At 46.3% G+C, this 22563-nt stretch overlaps 1 protein-coding gene across 2 annotated transcripts in view; it reads left to right on the top strand.

Annotated features, from left to right (window-relative positions):
• Window positions 1-22563, top strand: part of WDFY4 (WDFY family member 4) — a 296529-nt gene that overhangs the window by 248253 nt on the left and 25713 nt on the right. For both annotated transcript variants that reach the window (XM_053584972.1, XM_053584973.1), the window contains 4 exons: window positions 8763-8805; window positions 9918-10037; window positions 11689-11806; window positions 12521-12630. In XM_053584972.1, the coding sequence (XP_053440947.1) occupies window positions 8763-8805; window positions 9918-10037; window positions 11689-11806; window positions 12521-12630 (391 nt within the window). The remainder of the gene's footprint in view (window positions 1-8762; window positions 8806-9917; window positions 10038-11688; window positions 11807-12520; window positions 12631-22563) is intronic.

Below are 22563 nucleotides of genomic sequence, written 5' to 3'. Positions count from 1 at the left end.
CACCTGGGAATGTTAGCTGACTTTGTGCACTGGTCCTCTGCCAAGAAGCAGTGAGCTCTCCTGCCCTGAAGGACTGCTGGTGTGGCCCTGGGAGGCTGCATGCTGACCGCTAGAAGTTTTCCACCATGGTGCTCACTGGGAAATCTAACCCTGTGTAAGATGCACCTCCGCTCTTCCCCAAGGGTAGGTAGCTAGGAGTTGTCCTCCAACAGATGGGCCCCACACGGGACTCTGCACTGGGTCTACTGTCAACCATTCTCCCGAGAGGATGTGGCAGTGCAGAAAAATGCACACAGCACAGGCCACGTGAAGAGAACTCCCCCAACATGAGGCCTGGGCATCTCAAAGGAGCTACCTGTCCCCTTGACCTCCAGGATAAGGCTGTTCCCACATGTCATATCCCCAGCCTCACACTCACCCACACATCCTTAAACCAACCCTCACAGGTGTGTCAGGCCCTTGCTTCACAAAGGGACCCCTCTTTCACCATGTCTTTCAATATCACAACTCTCTTCTGAGGTGGGAGTGTTCTTCCCATTCCATGGATGCAAGTGGTGGTGGGAGGTACAAGGAGTTTGCCCAAGCTCCTTATTCCAGAACTTCTGGGGGTGACTATTCTTCCCGTTACATCAGAACTTCCACCCCCATGCCTGTAAAGCAACCAATAGAGCATCTACATAAAAATTATCAGCTTCACTTCATTTGGCAATTATCTGGTTAATTTGATCAACACAGCTCCAAGTACCTTACTGGGATATTATACATTTACAGCTGTGTCTGCCCTTGATATTATTTACTTCTCTATCCTTAGCTCCAGGACGGCTCTGCACATGTGCTGCCTGGGACGCCGTTAGCTGTCAAACTGCCCCCTGTCCCCCTTGAGGATAATAAGAATTCAACTTTTATTTGGAGCAAAAGTTCCCAGGGGGGTCACATGACCCAATAACAAAAGATTATGATTTCTTATTGGTTTAATAGCATCTATTTTGTAATTCTGAATGTACTCTGTTTTAATTGGATTTGTTAAAGGAACAAAAGGGAATAGGTGCCTTACAATTAAAGTAAAATATTAAGATTATTAGTTTAACAGACTAGAAATTGCCTCGTTCCTATGGCTGAAACATACAAGCCAAGCTCCACACAGGCAAAAGCCAAAGAACCAAAGAAGCAAAGGTGGACCTGGTACCTGCAAACCCCGTAGGATGAATGTTGATTATGTTTCAGATAATGTATGTTAAGTACCACTACTACCAGATAGACGTGATTTCATTTTCTCCATGCAGATAAGGAAACCAGGGCACTGAGAGGTGGCTTGCTGGGATAGGAGCACGGGCTTTGCCCCAGGTGGTCGCGCAGCTCCCACTTTGCTTTCCCTGGACAGTCTCTGAGCCTCACTGAGCTCCAGCTCCACCTCTGTACAGAGGATGATAAAGAGGCTGCTTCCTTGGGGTCTGGCAAGGCAATATGTGGGCTGTGGAGGTCTTTGTGGTGACTTTGTTGGGGGGTTCCAACTGGGTAGAAACCTGCTCCATATCCATGGCCCAGCATATTTACAGAGCAGGTCTTGCCTCCAAGGGCACAAGCTTTTGGAGAACTTATCCTGGAGGACCAAGAGATGTGTAGCTCCTTTGAGCTGCACAGGCTCCTTCTCACTGTGTTGGGGTGGGAGGTTCACTGCACACGGCCTGTCGTGTGTGCATTTTTATGCACCACGACACCCCCTGGGGAGAATGGCTCACAGTAGACACCCACTCGCTAGAGACAGTGGCTCTCTCTGTACCTCCCTTCTTCCCTGGACACTGAGGCTCAAACCCAGAAGGCATGTGCAGCTTGGGGGCCAGTCACAGTAGATGTGTGGCTTTCTGAGCCCCTGTTTTATTGCCTGGGAGTGTTAATTCACAGTTCATGTAACATCTGTGCAGTTCCATAGCATTTGTGCAGTTCATAAATGTGTTGAGAACCTCCTGTGTGCCAGGCCCTTTGCAAAGCAGTGACACTACATTGTGTTAAGCACATTGAAATTAGCTTCTTGCCTTCAGACTGTGTATACAGATTACACATGTATACCCCTACAGCGCAGGCATTTTACAGGCCTTATAAGTGACTCTTACAATCATGTGTTGATTTCATCTCCACTACACAGATATAACAACTGAGGCTCAGAGAGGCCAAGGGACTTGTGCAAAGTCACAGAGACAAATTGGAGGGCCTACATTTTCCTGCAATACCTATTACAGGAATAGGGACTTCCAGAGTATGTTCCAATGTGCTCCTCTCTGCAAGGCCCAGCTCAGCCTAGGACTTAAGCACTTGTGAGTGTGCCTCAGTGTTCAAGATAACTTGTAGGAGTTTACCACCAGACTTCTCAAAAGACGAGTTGTTATCCAAATCCCACCACAGTTAGCAGTAATCAGGTTTGGTCTGCTGAAGTCATGTTCAAGGGCTCTGCCCTCCTGAATGAACAAGCACTCACATTTCAGTTTCCGTAGGGTGAAGACGGACAGTTCAAAATTGGTCTTCATCTGCTTGTAGAGCAGCAAAAATGTCCAAGGAGATCCAGGCTTTGGAGGATACAGCATGATCCAAAGCTCTGCTGCTTGCCCACCCCTCCTTCCTCAAGCTTGCCCACGTCCCCAGCAGGACCCAGCCATGCCCCCAGCTGGCTGCCCCTCCTGGCTGGGACTCAGGGCAGCTTCCTCCTTCTCTAAATAATGCATGAGCTCCTGTCTGGGGGTTGTAAATAAAGCACACCAGGAGAACACACATTTCCAAAGCTACTTACTCAAAGGAGGGGAAGAAAAAAATGAAAGTTCAGAAGGGTTTGTTGTTTGGCAAAGTTAGATTGATAAATGCAGGGCCGCCACCAGAGAGAAAACTTACCCTGTTAGTCTCTGTTTTTCCTCCTCCCCTGTGAAACTTTGCCTCCAGGCAACAAGGGAGTCTGAGACCAGGAATTAATTAGCATAATCTTGACGCCAGTCTGAAAAGTGAAAGGACATAGGCTGAAAAGGTCTCCAAGACACACGGACTTCCCATCAAGCTTCATTTGCCCCCCCCCCCCCCAAGCAGAGGGAACAGGGGCTCAGATCCTGTGAGTCCTGCAGTTAAATTGAACTGGGCTTTTTCTCCCAGTTCATCCTGAGGATGAGGATCAGAAGGAAGCTGGCTTTTCAGAGCAACTAATTGGGAAAAAACCACGCATTTCTCTTTGAAATGATATGTATTTTCCTTCCATAGCATTCAGTCCCGTGAAATACCACTCCATTTCCTTCTAATTGGCCCAAATGTTATTTTTCTGCTCTTTGGTTTTTGAGAGCAGTGTTGTTTAGATGTTTATTTATTTCAATTTAATTATTTCTAGCTGTTTTGTTTCTCTTTGTCCCCTATGAAATCAGGGTAATTTTAATACTCGTAAATCATAGCAATTCTGTAATCATTCTTTTTCCTCAATTAGTAGTATATCATTAAATGCCGATGCGTGCTTTCTAAAATCTACGTCTTGAAAGAATGCACAATACTGAGTCTGATGTCCTTTTCATTTCCTGCGGCCTCCACTGTGACACTATGGTGAATAAGATGGCCATGAATATATTTGTTCATTTATCATCTTTTTCTCACTTACATTAAGTTTCCAGAAATTGATAAAATGACCAAAACAAGCTAAGGATTAAAGTTATTGTGCAAAGGATTAAAACATGGTAGAAAAACTAGAAAATAGGTATGTAGAAATAAAAACACTTTAAATTTCTCCACTCAGACATGAGTTTAAAAATAAACACAATGGGTGTCGAATGAAATAAATAATTTTAAATCTAAAATTATTCTAAGCAATAAAAAGTTTGGAAAGTATCAAAAAAGCAAAATGAGATAACTTCACTGTAGAAATAAAAATAAGATAAATCGTACATAAGAGAGAATTAACTATAACTTTCTGAATACATAAACAGAACCGCTATTTTATGGTTTTAGTCCAAAAATAAAATAAATCATTTAGTTTAAATAGTAAATGGACTTACATGAATTAGTGAATGAAGATAGCTAGAAAATTTTAAATTCCCCAAAACTTCACTATCCAGTATATTTCTAATTAGAATATATATAAAAATACATAAATTAGAAAATAGTGTAAAAATGATAAAACACATATGGAAAAATAAAATAAATATTTTAAACAAGAAAAAATACAAGAAGATAAATATATTTTAAAATGTAGATCTGCGAAACCTCATAAAAGTTAAAACCACTTGTGATCTTGGCATCTAGATGTAACTTTATATTTGTATAAACATCCAGCTTTTTAATACGTGTACAGCATCAGGTTACAGCATGGTTATGCAATAACAGTGTGGTATATTTATTAATGTTCATTTTTTTTAACTAAATGCCTCCAAGTATATATCAATTACTAGTGTGTCAGATAGCTGGCCTTTAGTGTAATCAAGATTAGGATTTTTGTTTGTTTGCATTCATTTTATTTTCTCCTACAGAAGAAAAAGCCTGGTTGTCAGTCAAAGCCCTTGGTCAGGGGCTGGTCCAGCAGGCCCTGAACAGCTCAGCCTGTGAGTTCCCACAGACACCAGCTCTGGGCCAGGCTTTGGGGTGGACACCAACAATAAACTTCTCACTCCCTCGTTTTCTGCCTCTGTTTCCTCATCTGCAAATAGAAGTAATAGAATAATAATTATCCTTCTCTTTGCAATCTGTAAAGGGAAGGATAATTATTAAGTGTTGTTTTTAGGTCTAGAACTGTGTACAAGATTTCCACATGTTAGGGAAATGAAGAAAAATGGGAAGTTACAGAAAGGATCAATACTCTATTACCCGAGGAGAAATTTCTGCTTTGAAGGAATGTCTGTCTCCTTTGGATTTCTGTGCACCTATTACCTAGATCTAGAAACCTGAGTCTAGGCTAAGCCAAATTCGCTTTTGAGAAGAAAAAAATGGAGAGTGTCTTTGGCTTCTCCAGTCTGGGTGCCTGGCTTCACATGCCATACTCTGTCCCCCAGCTTCATCCAGCTCACGTGTTCCCTACCCAGGGAGCACCTCCAGGAAAAGCTGTGCATGGCTATGGCTGCCCTGCCCTGGGAAGTAGCCCAGATCCACTAGCAGACATATGTTTCCAGTTGGGCAGGGTAGGTGAATTTTCCTCTTAGTGTGGTTTGTGTTCTCCTGAGGCCTCTTAGCTCAAGAAGGAAACCCCTCAGTTACTAACCCATTTTACCGCGCCCTCATAACTGTTTTGCAAATCAGCAGCACGATTTGCAGGAGTATTTGGAAAGGCATTGGGATATTGAGGTGTGTCTGTTTTAGTGCAGGGGCCCAAGTTAACCCATGGCCCTTCTTAGACGCCTGTCATGTTAGGGCTAGACCTAGCCCCCTAGTCCTAGAGGTGAGGATGTGGATGGGTATAGACTCCAGACTCCTTCCTGGCTGAGTGGTAGCAGCCTCTATCTAGATGGGTCCTTCAGCAGAGATCCTTTGTTCTGGGAACTAATCGTCCCTCTGAAGGGCCACCTGCAGGCTTCTCTCTCAGCCCCTCCAGAGAAGGTGGGAGCTTCCAGGATGTGCCTTTGGCTCCCTCCTCAGGGCCCAGTCTGGGCGCCTGGCTTCATGAGTAGTGGAGCTGGTTAGGTGGAGGGACAATGACACTGTGGAGATCAGGGTAGAGAAGGCCCCAGGACCACACATCAATAGCACCTAAGCTTATAAAGCACGTCTAGGGAGTGAAAGAAGAGACTTGATTAAAAATGAAGCAGCATGGATAAAAGTCACTCCTTCGAATAAGGCAGAATTTGAACCAAGTATAGCTGTTGACCATGCACAAAGCTCAGATTTGGAGATAATCTTCTGGCTTTGAAAGTAATCTAGCAGAGGCTAGATAACCGCGCTGAGTGGTAAGTAGAGGACATGATGTCCTCTGTGCCCTCACCCACACTAGACCTGGCTGGGTGGGCTTAGTAACCTTCTGTGTCCTCACTGGCTTCATCTGAATTCTGTTCTGCACAATTCCACCCCCAGTTTCCCAAGGGCCCAAACTCCTGCCCCCCAGCTCAGTATAGACCCCAGCAAGCCTTGAGGAGCTCTTCACAGCTATCACCTGCTGGGCTGACCAACAGGCGATCCAATGTGAAGAATCTACCTGTGAGAAGCCAAAGTCATCTCATAATAATTGTACAACCTGTGAATTGGACCCCTGAAGGGTCCTGGTGGGAACAAGCAGGTCGTGGGCCCCACCGCCCACCTGCCACCCCCGCTACCACACTCTTCTTCCCAGAGTGGAAAGGAATCAACCCTGCTCTTGACTAGTGCCAACATCTGCCAGAAACATGTCCACTGAGGGAGCCTCATGCCCACACTTGCACTAGCCTTTTCCAGACCCATGGCTGCACTAGCTCCCCTCACACTCCTGGGTGACAGGTGTGACCAGTGTGTTAAAAAAAGAAGATAACTGTTCAGAGTTGGCTGGGGTCTCCCTGAGGGGCCTCCAGTCCAGTGGTGAAGGTAGAGTTTGGATCTAGGTATCCCTGACTCCAAAACAAAGCTCTTTCCCACTCGGCCTCCCCCAGGCCTCAGGAGGGCTTCAGAAAGCCAAGAGCCATTCTAGCATCTTGTTTAATATCAACCTTACATGATAATGGGAGATGATGGACAACGCAGTTTACCAACTCTTGAGGAAACACTTTTACGTAATCACTGGATATGTGCAGTATTCACATAGAGCATTTCTAGACTTCTGTGCTTGCCTTCAGATTAATATGATTTTAAAACACTATTTTAAAAAGTAGAACTCACCTTTGATTAGGTGTTTCACAGGTAACGGTGTTCTTTGATGGTATCAGAAGTGATGGATCTTCCTTAGAGGGCATAGCTGATGAAATGAGCAGGGTGTTGATAAAATGAGTCTTTCTTCTGCATACCATTCTACCAGATGGCAACATCACAAATGACCACAGGCAAAATTCTAGAACCCTTTCTGAAAGGGAGGCTAACAGTCACAGTCGCTGTTTCTCACTTCCTGGACCCTGACAGGCACAGTTAGCTCTTTTGTTCTCACTGCCCTATCAACTTCTAAACCAGAGTAGCAAGATCAACAGGTTTTGGCAGCCTATCTCCATATGCTCATGGTTCTAGAAGCCTCAGCATGGGTCTCTTTTCAAGGTGACGACCAGCCTGGACTCTGCCCTCATTTACAACCTTAAAAGCAGCCTTCCCTCCAGAACAGGGGTGGATGTTGGGTCACAGACAGAGCCTGAGAACCAGATCTTCACTTGAGCCATTTGCAAAGTAAAGTAATAAATCTGTCCATGTTTTGCCTGTTTGTTGTTTTTGTTTGCCTGGATACAATGGCCCAAATTGATGACTTCTCTGTTAGAGTGGAAGAGGTGAATCCTGGCCTGGGAGTTGCTTTCTGCTTGCGGAAAATCTGCCAAGTAAAGAATTGAGTGCAGAGGGATGGGGGTGGGATGGGTGATGTGATCGGGGGTCTGGGCCGGGAAGATGGAGAGGCACTGTCCCCCTGGGGACACCCAGGTAGCCAGGCCTTGCCCAGACATGGATTTGAGGGATCCTGGTGCAGTCCACCTGGGTGGGGCAGAGTCTATGTGGATGTGGGGAACAGGCTCTGTGAGACCCCGGACAGGGCTGTGGCAAAGGGTTAGGATAGAGCGAGGGAACATGATTTGGCTTGGTGTGTCAGAACACCTTCACAGGAACTTGGTCTTGTTAGGAAGAAAATAGCTGGAAAAAGAACCGAGGGACAGTGTGGAGGCTGAGGAAGTGACTCTACGCATAAATCCTGCTGAACATAAGGGACATTTCAGGTGGAGAGGGAGGCCCTACCTACACTCTCCACAACATTGCATTTTACTATACTTTTAAACTCCTTTCTTCCGGAATGGTCGGCAATGGTACATCATTGGCTGGATTTATGTGTCTCAATTGTCAAAGTGTAAATTGGCACAGCCTTTGAAGAGAACAATTCAATCTAAGGTAGCCAAATGGGAGATGCTCATACTTTTCACCCAGTAGTACCATGGCTAGAAACCTCTCTCACGGATGCACTCACAGATGTACCCACAGGTGGTCCTGGAAGCATGGGCTGTGAAGAAAAAGCCCCCACAAGGCAAGACAGTCTGTCATGGTCCACCCGCCCACACAGTGGCATCCTTGACTCCAGAAATGGGATGTGACAGAGCACCGTGCACAAGTCCCCCAGGAGTGCCAGGAAGCACGTGGGGCTGGGTGGGGAACCGCGTGTTTGATATGAACCCATGTATATCAGTGGTTTGTTCTTAATAACAACCAAAACTACATAGGCATATGGGTAAGAGTGTTCTGGAATGATACACTAGAAACTGTTGATGGTGAGCGGTAGTGTGGAGACACATCGGATGGCCTTCCAGGTTGAGGGCATGTTGTTACCACGTGCATACAGACGTTCTCATGTCAAAAGGTGGGGGCAACAGGGTAAAGAAGGCCAGTGTGGCCGTGAGAATACAGCATGGATTGTGTGGGATGCCCTGAGCCTGAGGCTGCATGTCCCTGGGACTTCTTGTTCTGTAGTCACACAGAAGGGACGGTGGCTGCAAGACCCTGCCACAAGGCGGGGTGGGGGAGTCTCCCTGCACTGGCCCCTGAGAGCTGAGAGCCCCCATGTGCTTTGGGAAGTCTGTGGCTTTCCTGAATGCCCCGGCACCACGAGGCCCCTGTTCGTGTTCACATCTTGGGATATTTGGTCACCACCATGGTTTTCTGTCCCACAGGAGATACCCCAGCTCTGAAAGGACCATGCTGCAGAAGTGGCAGGTATAGTGGCTTCTCTAGAGGGAAACCTTCTGGGAATGCAAACCAGAACACAGCTTAGGCCCCAGTGACAGAGAGAAGTGTGCAGATGAACCAAGAAGGGGGCAGGATTTTTATTTTTAATTTACCAAAATGTGCCAACATTTCTCTGAGAAGATCTCAGCGGACGAAGGTAAATCTTGAGCACGAGTCAGAATTAGGGAGTGAGTATTTGTGTGTGTGTGTGTACACACACACGCACACACACGCATGCTGCAGGCACACACACGCCTTATTCGTAAAGATGTATGTATATACGTCACTTTTCACTCCTGGGAAGGTACATTGGTTTCCAGCCTGGACAAGTTGGCATCCAGCCCAGGCATCTCAGTGAAAAGAAGAGACTTTAATAGGACCAATTGTGCAACAAGAAGAAAGTAGCTCCTCGTCACACATATCCAGAATCCTTTCCCTGGGAGCAGGCTGAGACCCTGGGCATGCAGGTCACATATCAGAGATGACAGCTGTATTGGACTGCTCCTTTGCCTGGTGGCTTTGGTGAATCATTCCCAGACACAGTCCCTTCCTCTGTTTGTGATGATTTATGTTGGGGCAAAGGTATGGGAAGAGCAAGAGTTATCCCAACAGACAGGCACAAGGAAAAGGCAGCTCCCCGAATCCCAGAGGAAGACACAGCAGTCCCCCCGAGCACAGGCCTCTTTCTCTGTGACGAGTCTGTCCCCTCAGCTTATTTTTCTAACCAGCAAAGGGTCAGCACTAAGTTTACACACAGAACTTGTGCTATTTTTTATCAACATTTAAGTATGCATTCAACAGTTAACGCAAAAGAATGCTTTATCCTTGGCTTTGGACTGCTGCACTGTGTTTTATTTTCTGGCTGACTTTGCTTCCTGAAGGCACTTGCTTCAGCTCAGGCTGAAATGAGCGCGTGACTCCCTGAGTTGGCGCCAGCTAACACACAAGACACATGGGGAATAATACTTGGGATGTGTGGGGAATGCTTGTCCTCACCGAGAGAGCCGGGGGCTCCTGCAGAGGGCGGAGGGGGAGACCCCCGAGGCCTCAGGAGAATGTCAAACCTGTTTGGTTTACCTCCTCTTTGTCTTTTCTGGTAGAAAAGAGAGATCAGCAATTTTGAGTATCTCATGTACCTCAACACCGTGGCGGGGAGGACCTACAATGACTGCACACAGTACCCCGTGTTCCCCTGGGTCCTTGCGGACTACACCTCAGAGGTAAGGCATTCCCACAGAGACCCCTGGCTATCCTGCAGCTTTCCTGCCCTGTGACCAGGACATGGTACATCAGCGTGCAAAGCCCCAGCTTAACTTGGGTGCCTGGGCCTGATGGCTGCTTGTGTCTTAATCTTATGGCCCCATGGCAGCCTTTGGAGCCTGGTTGCCTGGGTTTCTGCCTCACCTCCACCTGTGGAATGATGTCGAGGAACACAATTGCTAAAATGAGCAGCAGAGGGTTCCTGGACTACTCTCCATAGTAAAGGCAGTTGATCCCATCTTCTGAAATACTGCCACGGGCCAACCCTGGGGAGAGATGCAGGTCCCATGAGCGAGGCCTCGGAATTTGTCCCTAGAATCAACATGTGTGGCGAGGGGAATGGGGGGAGAGAGAGAGAGAGAACACACCACCCTCCCTATAACTCGACTTCAGTGACCAAGAGATGGCATCTGGACTTGGCCTCCACCCCTGGACCTCAGCAGCAGGGGAAAGAGGACAGGGAGAGCCACTCAGATGGATGGGGAAAGCCACTCCGATGGACCCAGCTGATTGCCATGTGTAAGGAACAGAAAGTGGCTTGGTCACTTGTTCAGACAAAGCTGGTCGGTCCCTACCTAAGGCTACCTGGATAGCAGAACCCTAAGATTTTGGAGAGGAACACTTGGTCTTTTGTGATCTCCTGTCCCCATTAAGGATGTTGACTACAGCAAAATTTGTCCCACCACCCACAGACTGCTGCTCTTTGCACAGTGGGCCATTCAAGGCTGAGGCATTTCAAACACAAAACTTGCTCACATGTTGCAAAGTGGGGGTTTACACGTCTTTTATATTTAGCCCATATCATGTCTTTTAAATGTCGATTTCTTATCAACATTTTCAAATTGGGAGATCTGTCTTAAAAGAATCTGGAAATCAGGCTACCTGGCAACTAGGAAGCACTGTGACCTGGCGATGGGGCTGGAGCTGAGTGTGGGTCCCCAGTGTCTTTCCCTCTCCTCCTGGGGACTTAGAAGGGGATGCCTCCCTCTCCTGGCTTCTGCAGGCATTTGGGATGGTGACACTCTCAGCCCCCAGTGGAGCTGCAGGGATTCACTGCTAGTGACCAGAAGGAGGGTGACCCAGAAACACCTCCTCCTCTTCATGCCTCCTCTATTGTGTGCTCCCAAGGGAGAGAAAGGAGTGATAATTACAGCCTTTCACTGACCAGAAAGGCCTCCAGAAAATGAAGGTATTTCCTTCCAAAGCAGATAACTTCTAATTTCCTATAAAATCAGTTTGAGTCTAAACAAGGACCCTGAACTATGGAGGCAAATGACTTCATGAGGGCAGGAGCCAAATGCCCTATAGACGACAGGAATTCTTTTGAAAGTCTTCCCATTATCCATGGTCATATTCTGATTTGGGTCAACTGAAAACAGGTTCGGTGTGAACTCAATCTTCCCCTCCTCTTATTTTCCATCTCTCCCCTTTTAAGTCTTTCTGGATCACTGGCTTCAGGACCATAAAACCCCAGCCTGCCAGCTAATCACTAGAAGGGGTCAGATCAAATGACAATAAACCAATAAAGAGAACCATAAAACCAAAGACCGTGGCTCTTGGGGCACAAGAGGGTTGGGGGGAGTTAACTCCAGCTGAACATCTGCCTTCTAGACATTGAACTTGACGAATCCCAAGACTTTCCGGGATCTTTCAAAGCCCATGGGGGCTCAGACCAAGGAAAGGAAGCTGAAATTTATCCAGAGGTACAAAGAAGTTGAGAAAACTGAAGGTGAGTAGACCCAGCTTGATTTCTCATGCAGCGCTGTTCATCAGAACGCCCTGACGCACAATAGCTGGTGACAATTCAGGCCATCTCTTGACCTATGAATGATTGCATTTGAATAGAGATAACTCTAATCCAGTGCTAAGAATCACTTGGGAGAAATTCTAAAAACTACTGATGTCCAGGGACCACCTCTAGAAATTCTGATTTAAATAAATCTGTAATGCAGCATAGCCCTTGTAATTCAACCCCACAGCCTGGACACAGCACAGCATGTTAAAAGCTGATAACCCCAGACCCAGGGGCAGACAGTGGTGGAGGGGACTAATGTTCATTCAGCCCTTTCTATAGGCCATGCACAGGTTGACCTGCATTGCTCACATATGCGGTGGCCCATTTCACAGAGAAGGAAAGTGAAAGTCAAAGAGTTTAAGCAACTCATCCAAGATCACAGCCTAGAAAGAGCAGAGCATGCATTTGTCTGGCTCTAGAACCTAGTTCCCAAACTTCCCCCATCTGCACGGCACCTTTACAAGTTTTGCCACATTCAGATGCCACCTGTGCTCTTATTGCCTTAATGTTTTTCTTATGGTCCACTCACTCCCTAAACCTCAATGAACAGATTTCTCTAAACGTGGTTCTTGAGTGTGCTGTAGCCCAGTATCTGCTGGGTATGATCATGTGTAAAAAACAGTCCTCAGGCATGTCCTCTTGTTGCAGGAGACATGACTGTCCAGTGCCACTATTATACACACTACTCCTCGGCCATCATTGTCGCCTCCTACCTGGTCCGGATGCCCCCCTTCACCCAGGCTTTCTGTGCTCTGCAGGTGAGCTGCCGCCCTCGACCCGCATGGACACACACACACATACACACACACACCTGTATCACATAGACCAAGATATGGGCTTGAACAAAGAAGGGACCCTTCGGCTGGAAACTTAGTTGTTTAAAGTGGGAAATGTTTGCCAGTAATTTCCACTTGAAATGCGCTTCAGGATGCTGGCCCTCCAGATGAGCTCTGCATCACTTACACCTGCACCTGAGTCTTGCAAAACACTGTAAAAAAATAAGGAAAGAGATATGACAAAAAAGATTTGAATAAGATTTAGTGGAAAAGAAAAAGCTGGAATCTTTGAGACCAGTAAGACATGTCAAGATTAGGAAAATAAACCCAAGAAGAACCATGAAAAGAATATGACATCAGAATGCATAAATCTGTGCTCAGTATGAATCAAAAGGCTCCAAAGACAAACAAAATATTTAAAGACTGAAACACTAAACCAGAGAAAGAAACTAACCAACTTACCATTGCACCAGCTTAGGGTTGCCAGGTTTTGCAAATAAAAGTATAGGATGCCCAGTTAAATTCGAATTCCGGCTAAACTGATTTTCAGATAAACAATGACTTATACTAAAAATCATTGGTTGTTTATCTGAGATTCAAATCTAGCTGGGTGCTCTGTATGTTTTCACCTAGCCAGTCTGATTCCAGTGGACAGTGGGGTCTGAGGCATGTGGAATTTGTGGGCCAAGTCCCTCTTGGGCAGTGCTATGAGTGTACCAAGGAGCTCTTTTCATCTCTTCCCCTTCTAACCCCATCACTGGGTCCTGCTTCCAAGACTCACCTTATCTCAGGGATATAGCTTTTCAATGGGGAAAACCTTCTGTAGCCCAGCTGTCTCAGCCGATTTCGAAATGAATACAGCACAAAGTTTAAGCTCATGGGCTGACCCAATCCTGACCTTACAAAGGTCCTGTGGAGAGTAAGGCATGAACCACTGTGGGCAACAGGCCACTGAACTCACAGGGACTCACTCTGACAACTAAGCTTCATCTTGGAAAGGCACAAGCGTCTCAGAAATTGTGTGCTATGGTCCAACTGACACAGAAAAGTGAGTCCCAATGCTGGGAGCCACTTGAAGTCCAGCTGGGTCCTTGGCTTCATGCAAGAAAGAATTCAGGAGGGAGCCAATAGTATAAAGTAAAAGTGAGATTTATTCAGAAAGTATAGAAAGTCTACTCCATAGACAGGGCAGAGTCCAGTTCTCCCTCCAGAAGAGAACCAGCCCTGTGGTTCCTTTCACCCTTCTATTTAAGCAGAACTTCATTTTAAAAATGAAGGGGAAAGAATTTTAAAAAACAAGGGGAAGAATATTCATGAAGGAGCAGTCTTGGTGTTTCTCTACCATCTTGGTTCTAACCAGTTGGAGCTTGCCCTGCCTACATCCTGTTCTATTCAGCGTAATTTGAAACTTTGTCTTGAGACTTCATTTCTCAGTTAAGTTCTGTGGCAGCAATGCCCAGAGCAGTACCCACAAGTTTCTTGTCTCATGACCTCATCAGCAAGGTTACTGTTGTGGTCACTCAGAGGACCTTGGCCCTGAGAGACCAATGCCACCCTCGGTCAGCACTGAAGCCAATTCCTGAGCCATGGGTAGGAATGGGTGGGCAACGTCAAGGTGCTTTCTCCAAATAAGGAGCAAACTACTCCCTCCTGCCTTCCGTTTCTTGGCACAGCCTTCTTTCTTCTTGACGGCACGGCTTGTCTAGACATTGCATAACCTCTCTCCCTGGAAATCCACTCAAAAATAATAAGTGTGCTTCCCCTGAGCCTTTCTCAGGCAACAAGCATTTTAAGTAAGTTTGGTTTGGAGAACAAATGGTCCCAGAGCTGTACCCCATGCCAGGAATCTCATCCAGATGTTGCTCATTAATCCACAAGAAATGATGATCGCTGTTGATGATGATAGCGATGGGTTCCGTTACTGGTTTGCATCTAGGGAGTTTAAATGTTCAGGATGCTTTCAAGTTTCCCTTTGCCCCCTCAGTCAGATGCATTAAAGCTGGAAGCCCCAGCTCCACCTGTTGCGAAGGGTCTTTTCACATTGGGAGGAGGTGGAGTGAAATAGAAACAGCCTTGGCTGTAAGATTTATATCTTAGCTCTCCCACTTAATAGATACAAAATCTTCCGCAAGTTATTTTGCTCTAGAAATCAGGGTTAATTATACACATCTCGCTGGACTGTTGAAAGGATTAAATGAGAAAATGTGGAGAAAGCCCCCAGCTCGGGGCTTGACATGACGTAGGTGATCAATCACTATTAGTTCCCATCTTCCCTCTGTGATCAGCCAGACCTAATCTGAGCAGGCCTGAACTTGTTCAAGCTGGTCTCCTCTGGTTTAAGCTAATTGAAGGCAGCCTAGATGGCATCTAAAATATTCCAATGTAGCATGAGCCAGACTAAACAGGTGTGCTGTGAGCCCAGGAGGATTTTTGGGTTCTTGGACACTTTGAAATTTATCATTAGTTTGAGTTTATTTTAGCTAGTTTGGTCCACTGGTGATCGGGCAAAATTAGTTGATATGGTCTAACGCAGTGTAAGATGGTCAGTGCCAATTTTATATGCTTTCAGATGACAAAGTGGAGTCATATTAACTTGAATCCTAGTTTTGGGGGCTCAAATCTGTCTTTGGCAGATTGGCCCATCCAAGTTAGAATCATCTAGGCTCTTCATGTGTGTTTCTGAACTGGTCTTATATTCCTACTTTTAAATGACTTTTTTAGTGGGTAACAGCTGGTCCAAGCCTTTGGAACCGGCAGAAGCAGCCATCTTCTTTTTCTTCAGAAAAAAAAAAAAAAAAAAGACTTATTTTAGCTTCCAAGGGAATGGATATGAAGGCTCATCTGTGGGGGGACATGCCAAGCTCATCTTTGAGAATCCTGGGGCCTCCACAGACCTTAGGAATTTTCTGGCATTGTCCTAAAGTCAGGCTCCTCCCTCCTTCCCTCCTATGATGCAGGCCTGTCCCTTCTCAAGAGACTTTGCTTTGGAGACAAGAAAAGGAGCTTCCAATAGTCTCAGCAGCCTGAAGCCCTGACTTCCAGCCTAGGATGGGGGGAGTAAAGGAGAAGGGAGAGCGAGAAATGTGGGGAGGGCGCAAGAAAGCCCGAGCCGTGTGGGGCCTTCTGCACATAATAAAGACCAAAGCCACCATGCCTGGAAGAGGCCACAGGAGAAAGTGCACTTTCCATTCTGCAATGGGGCAAACTCTGCCTGCACCTGTTAGTGTGAATAAGCCCCAGTTGACACATTCGTAGTAAAGCCCGGGCTCAGGCTCTCTGCCATGTTTGACCTTGAGAAGATCACTTTTCTTCCTCTAGGATACTGTTTCCTTATTGGTGAAATAAAGTTTGTGAGCAAGATGATCACCTCTGAAGTCTCTTTCATAACAGCACCAACCTGTAGCACTCATTAAGCACTTCCTGTGGGCCTGGGTGGTGCTATGTACCTCACAAGCATTATGATAATGTAATTTTTTTTTTTACTTTTTTATTGTAGTAAAATATACATTAAATAAAATTTACCCTTTTAACCATTATTAAGCATACAGTTCAGCAGGATTAAGCACATTCACGCTGCTGAGCCATCACCACCATCTATCTCCAGAACTTGTTCATCTTCCCAAACTTCAATTCTATATCCATTAAAAGACAGCTCTCCAAATCATCCGTCTCTCAGCCCCTGGCAACCACCCTTGTACTTTCTCTCTATATAAGTTTGATTCCCCTAAGTCTCATCTAAGTGGGACTACATGATACTTGTCCTTGAGTGACTGGCTTCTTGCACATCACATAATGTCTTCAAGATTCATCTATGTTGTAGCAATGTGTCAGAATTTCCTAAGGCTGAGTAATATTCCATTGTTTTCATAAACCCTTGGTTCATCCACTGATCTCTCAATGGACATTTGGGTTGCTTTCACCTCTTGACTCTCGTGACTAGTGCTGTGTTATCACTTACTGGACCCTCACTACATTTTGAGAGGGTCCTGTGATTAATTAATCTCAGTATCCTGAGTCTCAAGAAGTTTACATTCCTCAAGAAATGACATGCAGGGAGGGTTTCCGGCTCTGGGGACACTGAGCCTGAAATACTCACTGTCCATAAAGTGAGGTGGGGTCTACAGAGGTTGCCCAGAGGGGAGGAAGAGTTTAGGGGATAGGGACGCATTCCGTTTTCAAGGTCTCCTTTTCAGTAGAACAGTGCAGCATATCTCCCATGACATCACACAGAGGTGCACACACACATGCAGTGTGACGGACAGGCAGTGACTCAATGCTGGAGTGTGTGTGCAGCGTGCTGGCGGCGCGTGTGGGCAGTGTGGCCCCCAGTGCACCCTGTGCAGAGTGACAGATAGCAGGACAGCTCAGCCATGGGAGACCCGTCTTGTTGCACCTGGTGTCATCTGGGGGCTGCTGCCAGGCAGGCACGGGGTCCTCTGAGCACTGCAGTGCTGTGGACAGCACGGGAACTCCCACTGTGGCGCGTTGTATTCTGATTCCTGCCTGTAAGGAGTGCTTTATTCCTCTCTCATTTAAACGTTCTCTATCATTGCCGTGTCTATTTGTTTTTCTACCCCAAACCTGTTATTTAGTACAATGTTAGATTCTCGTAATTCCAGAAAATATGGTAGATGTCTGAGCAGGTGGCAGGTGCGGGCCTGGACCAGGTGTGTGTCAGCTGCGTGCTCTGTTACCCCCATCCCATGGAGGTCTCCCCAGCAGTAGCCCCACAAGCTGCAGTTCCTGGGTATCTTGCCTGCTCAGAGCTGGTGTCTGTGAGCCTGCAGAAAACTGAGTCACCAGGAGGCCAGGCCCCTGCTGGAGCCCTGGCCTGGACACCTGTTTCTACCCTGGTAAAAACAAGTGGCTCTCAGGCCTGAAATCAGCCCCAGACTAGGTGGGGCCCAGCAAGGCAGCCAGTGCCCGGCAAGGACACAGTGGTGGTGACTGCTGCTGCATTTAATAAGAAACAGAATGAAGTGCTGCGTTAATTAAGTCACAGCCCATGTGAAGTCAGCTGTTACCAGCAGTGGGGAAGGGTTTCCTGAGCCACCTGAGGTAAGATGGCTGGGTTTTGTATAAGACAGATGCTAACCATGGAGAGAGCCAGGAGCCATGGGGAGGGTGCTTGGCCCGTCTTGCCTGGGAGTTCCTGGTAGCTGCCTGGCTCGAGGGGTTAGTTCACCCCCTGGGGCAGACTGTGTGCCCACGGAGGTGAGGCAGCTGCCTTCCTGGGCCTGTGCCCCAGCCCATGTGAGCCCTGCCTGGTGTCGTCACTTGTGCCTGCAGCTCAGGCCCTGCCCCTGAAACAAGTAGTCTCCTCCCAGCACCTACCTCCCAGCATCCGCCACCTCACACAGGGCTGCCCACCTGGATATACTGGGGCTGGTGGGCTGGACTCAGAAGCCTTCAGCCTCACTATGGCTGCAGGACAAGGACGTGGCATCTGTGACTTAACAAAAATCCTTCAGGGTCTGCAACATTTTGTAGTAGTTATCATACAGACTCAGTGAGGGGTATTAGAAAAGGCACATGGAATATAGATGTGCCTGGGATGGCCCTGGGATAAACTCCTAGAACTTTCTAATTGGCACCATTGAATAACTGAGCCTTAGTTTCTTCATCCTTTAAAATAAGCCCTGACTGGCGGGTGGTGAAGATTACAATGACATGAGACCGGCTGTCTCTGAGCACTCCATGTGACTCTCCCCCCAACTCTGCTCTGACAGCAGGCAGCACGTGTCCCTGACATGCCTTTATGGCGGTTGCTCGTGTAGAAAGGGGCCGCATCTCATAGGAAGGAAAGCTGAGGGCTGCTCCGGGGTCAGCCCATTCTCCATCAAGAGCGGCTGGATCACTATGTGGGCTTCATGAGACCCAGGGCCTGGCATTCACCTGCAGAAACCCAAAGAACACCGAATCCAGCTTCCTCTGACCCTCACACATTTGCACCTTTACTCTCTGGTGGTGGTGTTGCCTTAGAGCGGCCCTGACAATGCACTCTTTATTTCCTGTCCCATCCTGAGGTCCTGAACCCTCTTGCCCCTGTCCTAAGCACTGGAGGATCCCACTTCTCCACCCTTCCCCCGGGACCCCACCTCGAGTCTTTGATAACATCTGTCTCTTTTTTTCTTTTTCTTTTTCTATTTCTCTGGGCTTCTTTCCCCATGTACGTTGAGATTGGTGCTCAAGCCCAGTTCCCAGTCTGTCCAGGGAAAAGGTCTAGGGGCTGAATTCATTTGGGACCTCTTTATACATGCGTAGGCCACTGCATGAAGTCAGTCTCTCTCTCCCTCCCTCTCTCTCTCTCTCTCTCTCTCTCACACACACACACACACACACACACACATAATTGATTTCACACACTCAACAATCATCCAGTTTGCAGAGGAGAGCATGGACAGGAGATTAAGAAACTCACTCATGTTCATTCTGTAAACAGGCACTGAAATTCCCACCCATGCCAGCCTGCCTGTAAAGCCAATGTGCTTTCCTCCATTACACTAGTCTATGCCTCTTTGATGAGAAAAGACCTTGGTCTAGATCTATTCATGTATCTGTAGGGGCCTGGGTGTGAATCATTTATATGGGATTCTTTTAAATTCCTGGAAAGCACATCTGCAGTGAGAACGAGTCATCAGCCTGCTCAGAAAAGCGATCCTGTTGTTTAGATGTGGCACCAGGGTGGTCAGTCCTATCTAGAAGGAACAATAGACTTTCTAGAGTTTGTTAGAAAGTATCTGTGCATTTGGGCATCCTTCAGCATGTTCTGTTACTGAATTTCCTGTGAGTGTGGATCAGGACTTGAATGCTTTTTCCAAAATTTTTTCCCTGACCACGCTGGAGAGGGTTTAAGAAGAGATAGCAATTGAAATGCTTATTCAGGGACAATGGTACACAGACTCTGTATCCTCACAATAGAGAAGTATTGCCTTTAACATGATCATTCATTTCCAGGTTTAACTGCTGCACCATAATTATAGACTTTCCCTTGGTTTTAACTAGGGTCAATCCAGCAATACTCCTTGTCAGCCACTTCTGTCGCTGTAATTTTGCATTTAATTTTGATTCATTTCTTAGAAATATTAAGTACCTCTTGAAGGATTTTAATGGAGGAAAGACACCTAGAGTTATATTATTTCTGAATCTTTACATATTCAAAATGTTGGCATTTTTTAATATGAGCGATGTCCTAATTAGGCATAAAATCCAGAGACTAACATTTTTCCTTGGAACTCTCTAGCCTTGACTTGGTGCCATTGTCTCATGGCACCATTGGTCTGAATGTCACATGGGAAAATCTTCTGCCAATAAGAAGTTGTTCTTTGGTTGGCGATAATAACCTGGCTGTTATTTTTATTTTTATTGTTTTAGTCTGTTTGGATACATGTAGACTTTGTTATTCTTATGTCTATTTGTTTTAAGACATGAGGTCTCGCTATGTTGCCCAGACTGGACTCGAACTTTTGGGCTCAAGTGATCTCACCCCAGCCTCCTAAGTAGTTGGTATTATAGGCACAGGACAGCGCACCCAGCCTCAGTATTCTTGATGTTCAAGAATATCTGCAGGATGGATTCTATTGTAGATCTTAGTTCAGTAATTCTCTCTGGTCACTTCCAACCTCTACACTTAATTTTGTTGTTGTTTTGTTGTTTTCTTTCATTCGGGTTTGGATTTCACTCTGTAAACCTTAATTGAGCCTCTCGGCCTCTCTGTTTGCCCTTTCTTCCTCCTATTTTCTCTTCCTTTTCTTGTTCCTTCCTTTCCTGAGAATTAAGTCCTTGCTGGGCTTACGTCAACCCTCAGACTTGCAATACAAGTCACAAAGCAACTCTACTTTTTCTTCTAGGGAATTTGGTGTTTTCTTTTGTACTGCAGAAGTGAGAAAATTCATTAATTTTGAAACAAATGTATGCAAATACATTTATTAATATAGGAAATAGGAAAATCAGTTATTGCTTCCTTTATAAATAATACAGATTTAAGTTTTAAAGATATTACTTTTGTAAAATGCATTAGACAGCTGTGAAAAAAATAACATTTTTCTTTGTGGTAATATCTTTAACCGGATTTGTAGCACTAACAATATTTCGTATGTATATATTATTTTTATTTAATACAGATAATCATTTTATTACCAAATCATATTGTTTCTCAGGAGATTACCATCAGCACTCATAAAAGCTGCAAAAGGGAAATGGGATGACGAGAAAGCATCAATCTCCCCTGGATGTAAGGCTCAGGCTGCAGATTAAATACACAAAGCTCTTAATACATTTCCATGAATGACCCGTTAGGTGCAGATTTATTTAGACACCCCACCCTCATTTCATTTTTATTCTAATTTAAATTTGATGGTGGACATCATCTGCTAATTTCAACTGAATGCATAGTGACCTTGGAGTAAAGCCATATTATTGAGCTGCCCACGTATTTTGTTTTATGAATGTCACCAGGGTCCCTCAGTGTCCCTGTCCCTGTTTGGAGAATGATCCAAGGTTCTCACTTGATCCTCAAGTCTAACTCAGAAAATTGATCAGCCCCCCAGGATGCTCAGGTGTGGCTTCCCCCTATATGTGGCAAGTTCTCCCCTATTAGAAAGAGATGAGTCCTCCTTGGCCTATACAGAGTAGATCGAGTTTTCCCTGGGTCCCAGGAGTCCCCAGGAATATGACATGGGCCAACTCCACCCTTTTGTGTTGCATCATGGAGTTGAGCCCAGTTCTGCTTGGCTGACCTTGGGAAGATCAGCACACTTCAAGGAGTCTCAGTTTTCTGGTCTGCAAAATGGAAGTACCAATTCCTTCCTGGTGCACCAGCTGTGAGGATTAGAAAGATCATCTGTGTGTAGATCAGATGTGCCAACAGAAGGGCCTTGCCCTGCTTTGCCTTCTCCTGCCATAGGAGCTGCCCAAAGCTTCCTTAGGTAAATGCTGATGTGAATCTGTAGCCCTCTGAGCAGGAAGGGGGCTGACAGGTGCAGAGAGGCACCACCACACTGGGCTCTGCCCTTTGCTCTTGAGGCCACATGTGTGCTCTGCAGAAGATGGCAGAAGAGGGAAAAGTTCTCTTGATGAGAATAAGTGAACTATGGAACCTCAGGGAGGATGTTCCTAAACATAAGTAGATCCAAGGCCCAGTTTCAGAAACTTTCCTGAAGTCTTTCTTCCCCCAGCATCTTCATTCTTCCAGCCAGGACCTGGTCTGAGGCTTCTCCCTACCTCCTCCCAACCCCAAGACCACTTAATGAATGAAGTTAGCATCAACTCAAGAAATTTGACAATTCGGATGAGAAGATCAAGGCATGCAGGCAAAGAACCTGCTTTACGTCTTACTTGGTCTAACCTAAACTGCCAGGCTGTATCAGACCACCTGTGGCAGTGGGCCTTGGAATCACAGCTGGCCTTGACAGGTGCTGTAGACCATCTTGTCCTTCATGGACCAGCCTCTTGCCCCTGAAATGCTGATGTTCCTCCAGGTGTCCATTCTCAGACCACTTCCTGCTCACACCCCTCCCCCATGAATGCCGCGTGCTCTGTGTTAGATGTCACCGGGGTGCTGACCTAACTAGCCTCTGCTCCTTGCTGAGGCTTGGTCTTCTGCTCAGAGCGCTCTGCCACCTTTCCCACCAGCAGACTTCCAGACTCATCTCCCTCCAGGATGGGCTTCTCCAGGAAACTCCTGCTGACCTTCCACATAGAATGTCCAGCCCCTTCTTGGTCCTGTAATTGGCTTTTTATTTCCTGTCTGTGACACTCAAATATGAGTATCTCCTAAGTCAAATCCAAGGCATTCTCATTCTTGCTACCTTGTGCTAAGTGCCTGATTCAGAGTTGACCCTTGGCAAACTAGAAGAATGGTCAGATGAATGACTATGGTTTATCTGCATCTGATCTGAACTCAGATTTTCACGA

Source organism: Nycticebus coucang, chromosome 3, assembly GCF_027406575.1.
Source record: "Nycticebus coucang isolate mNycCou1 chromosome 3, mNycCou1.pri, whole genome shotgun sequence".
Lineage (NCBI taxonomy): Eukaryota > Metazoa > Chordata > Mammalia > Primates > Lorisidae > Nycticebus > Nycticebus coucang.
The sequence above is the reverse complement of the archived record's forward strand: the minus strand, read 5'-3'. Positions and strand labels throughout refer to the sequence as shown.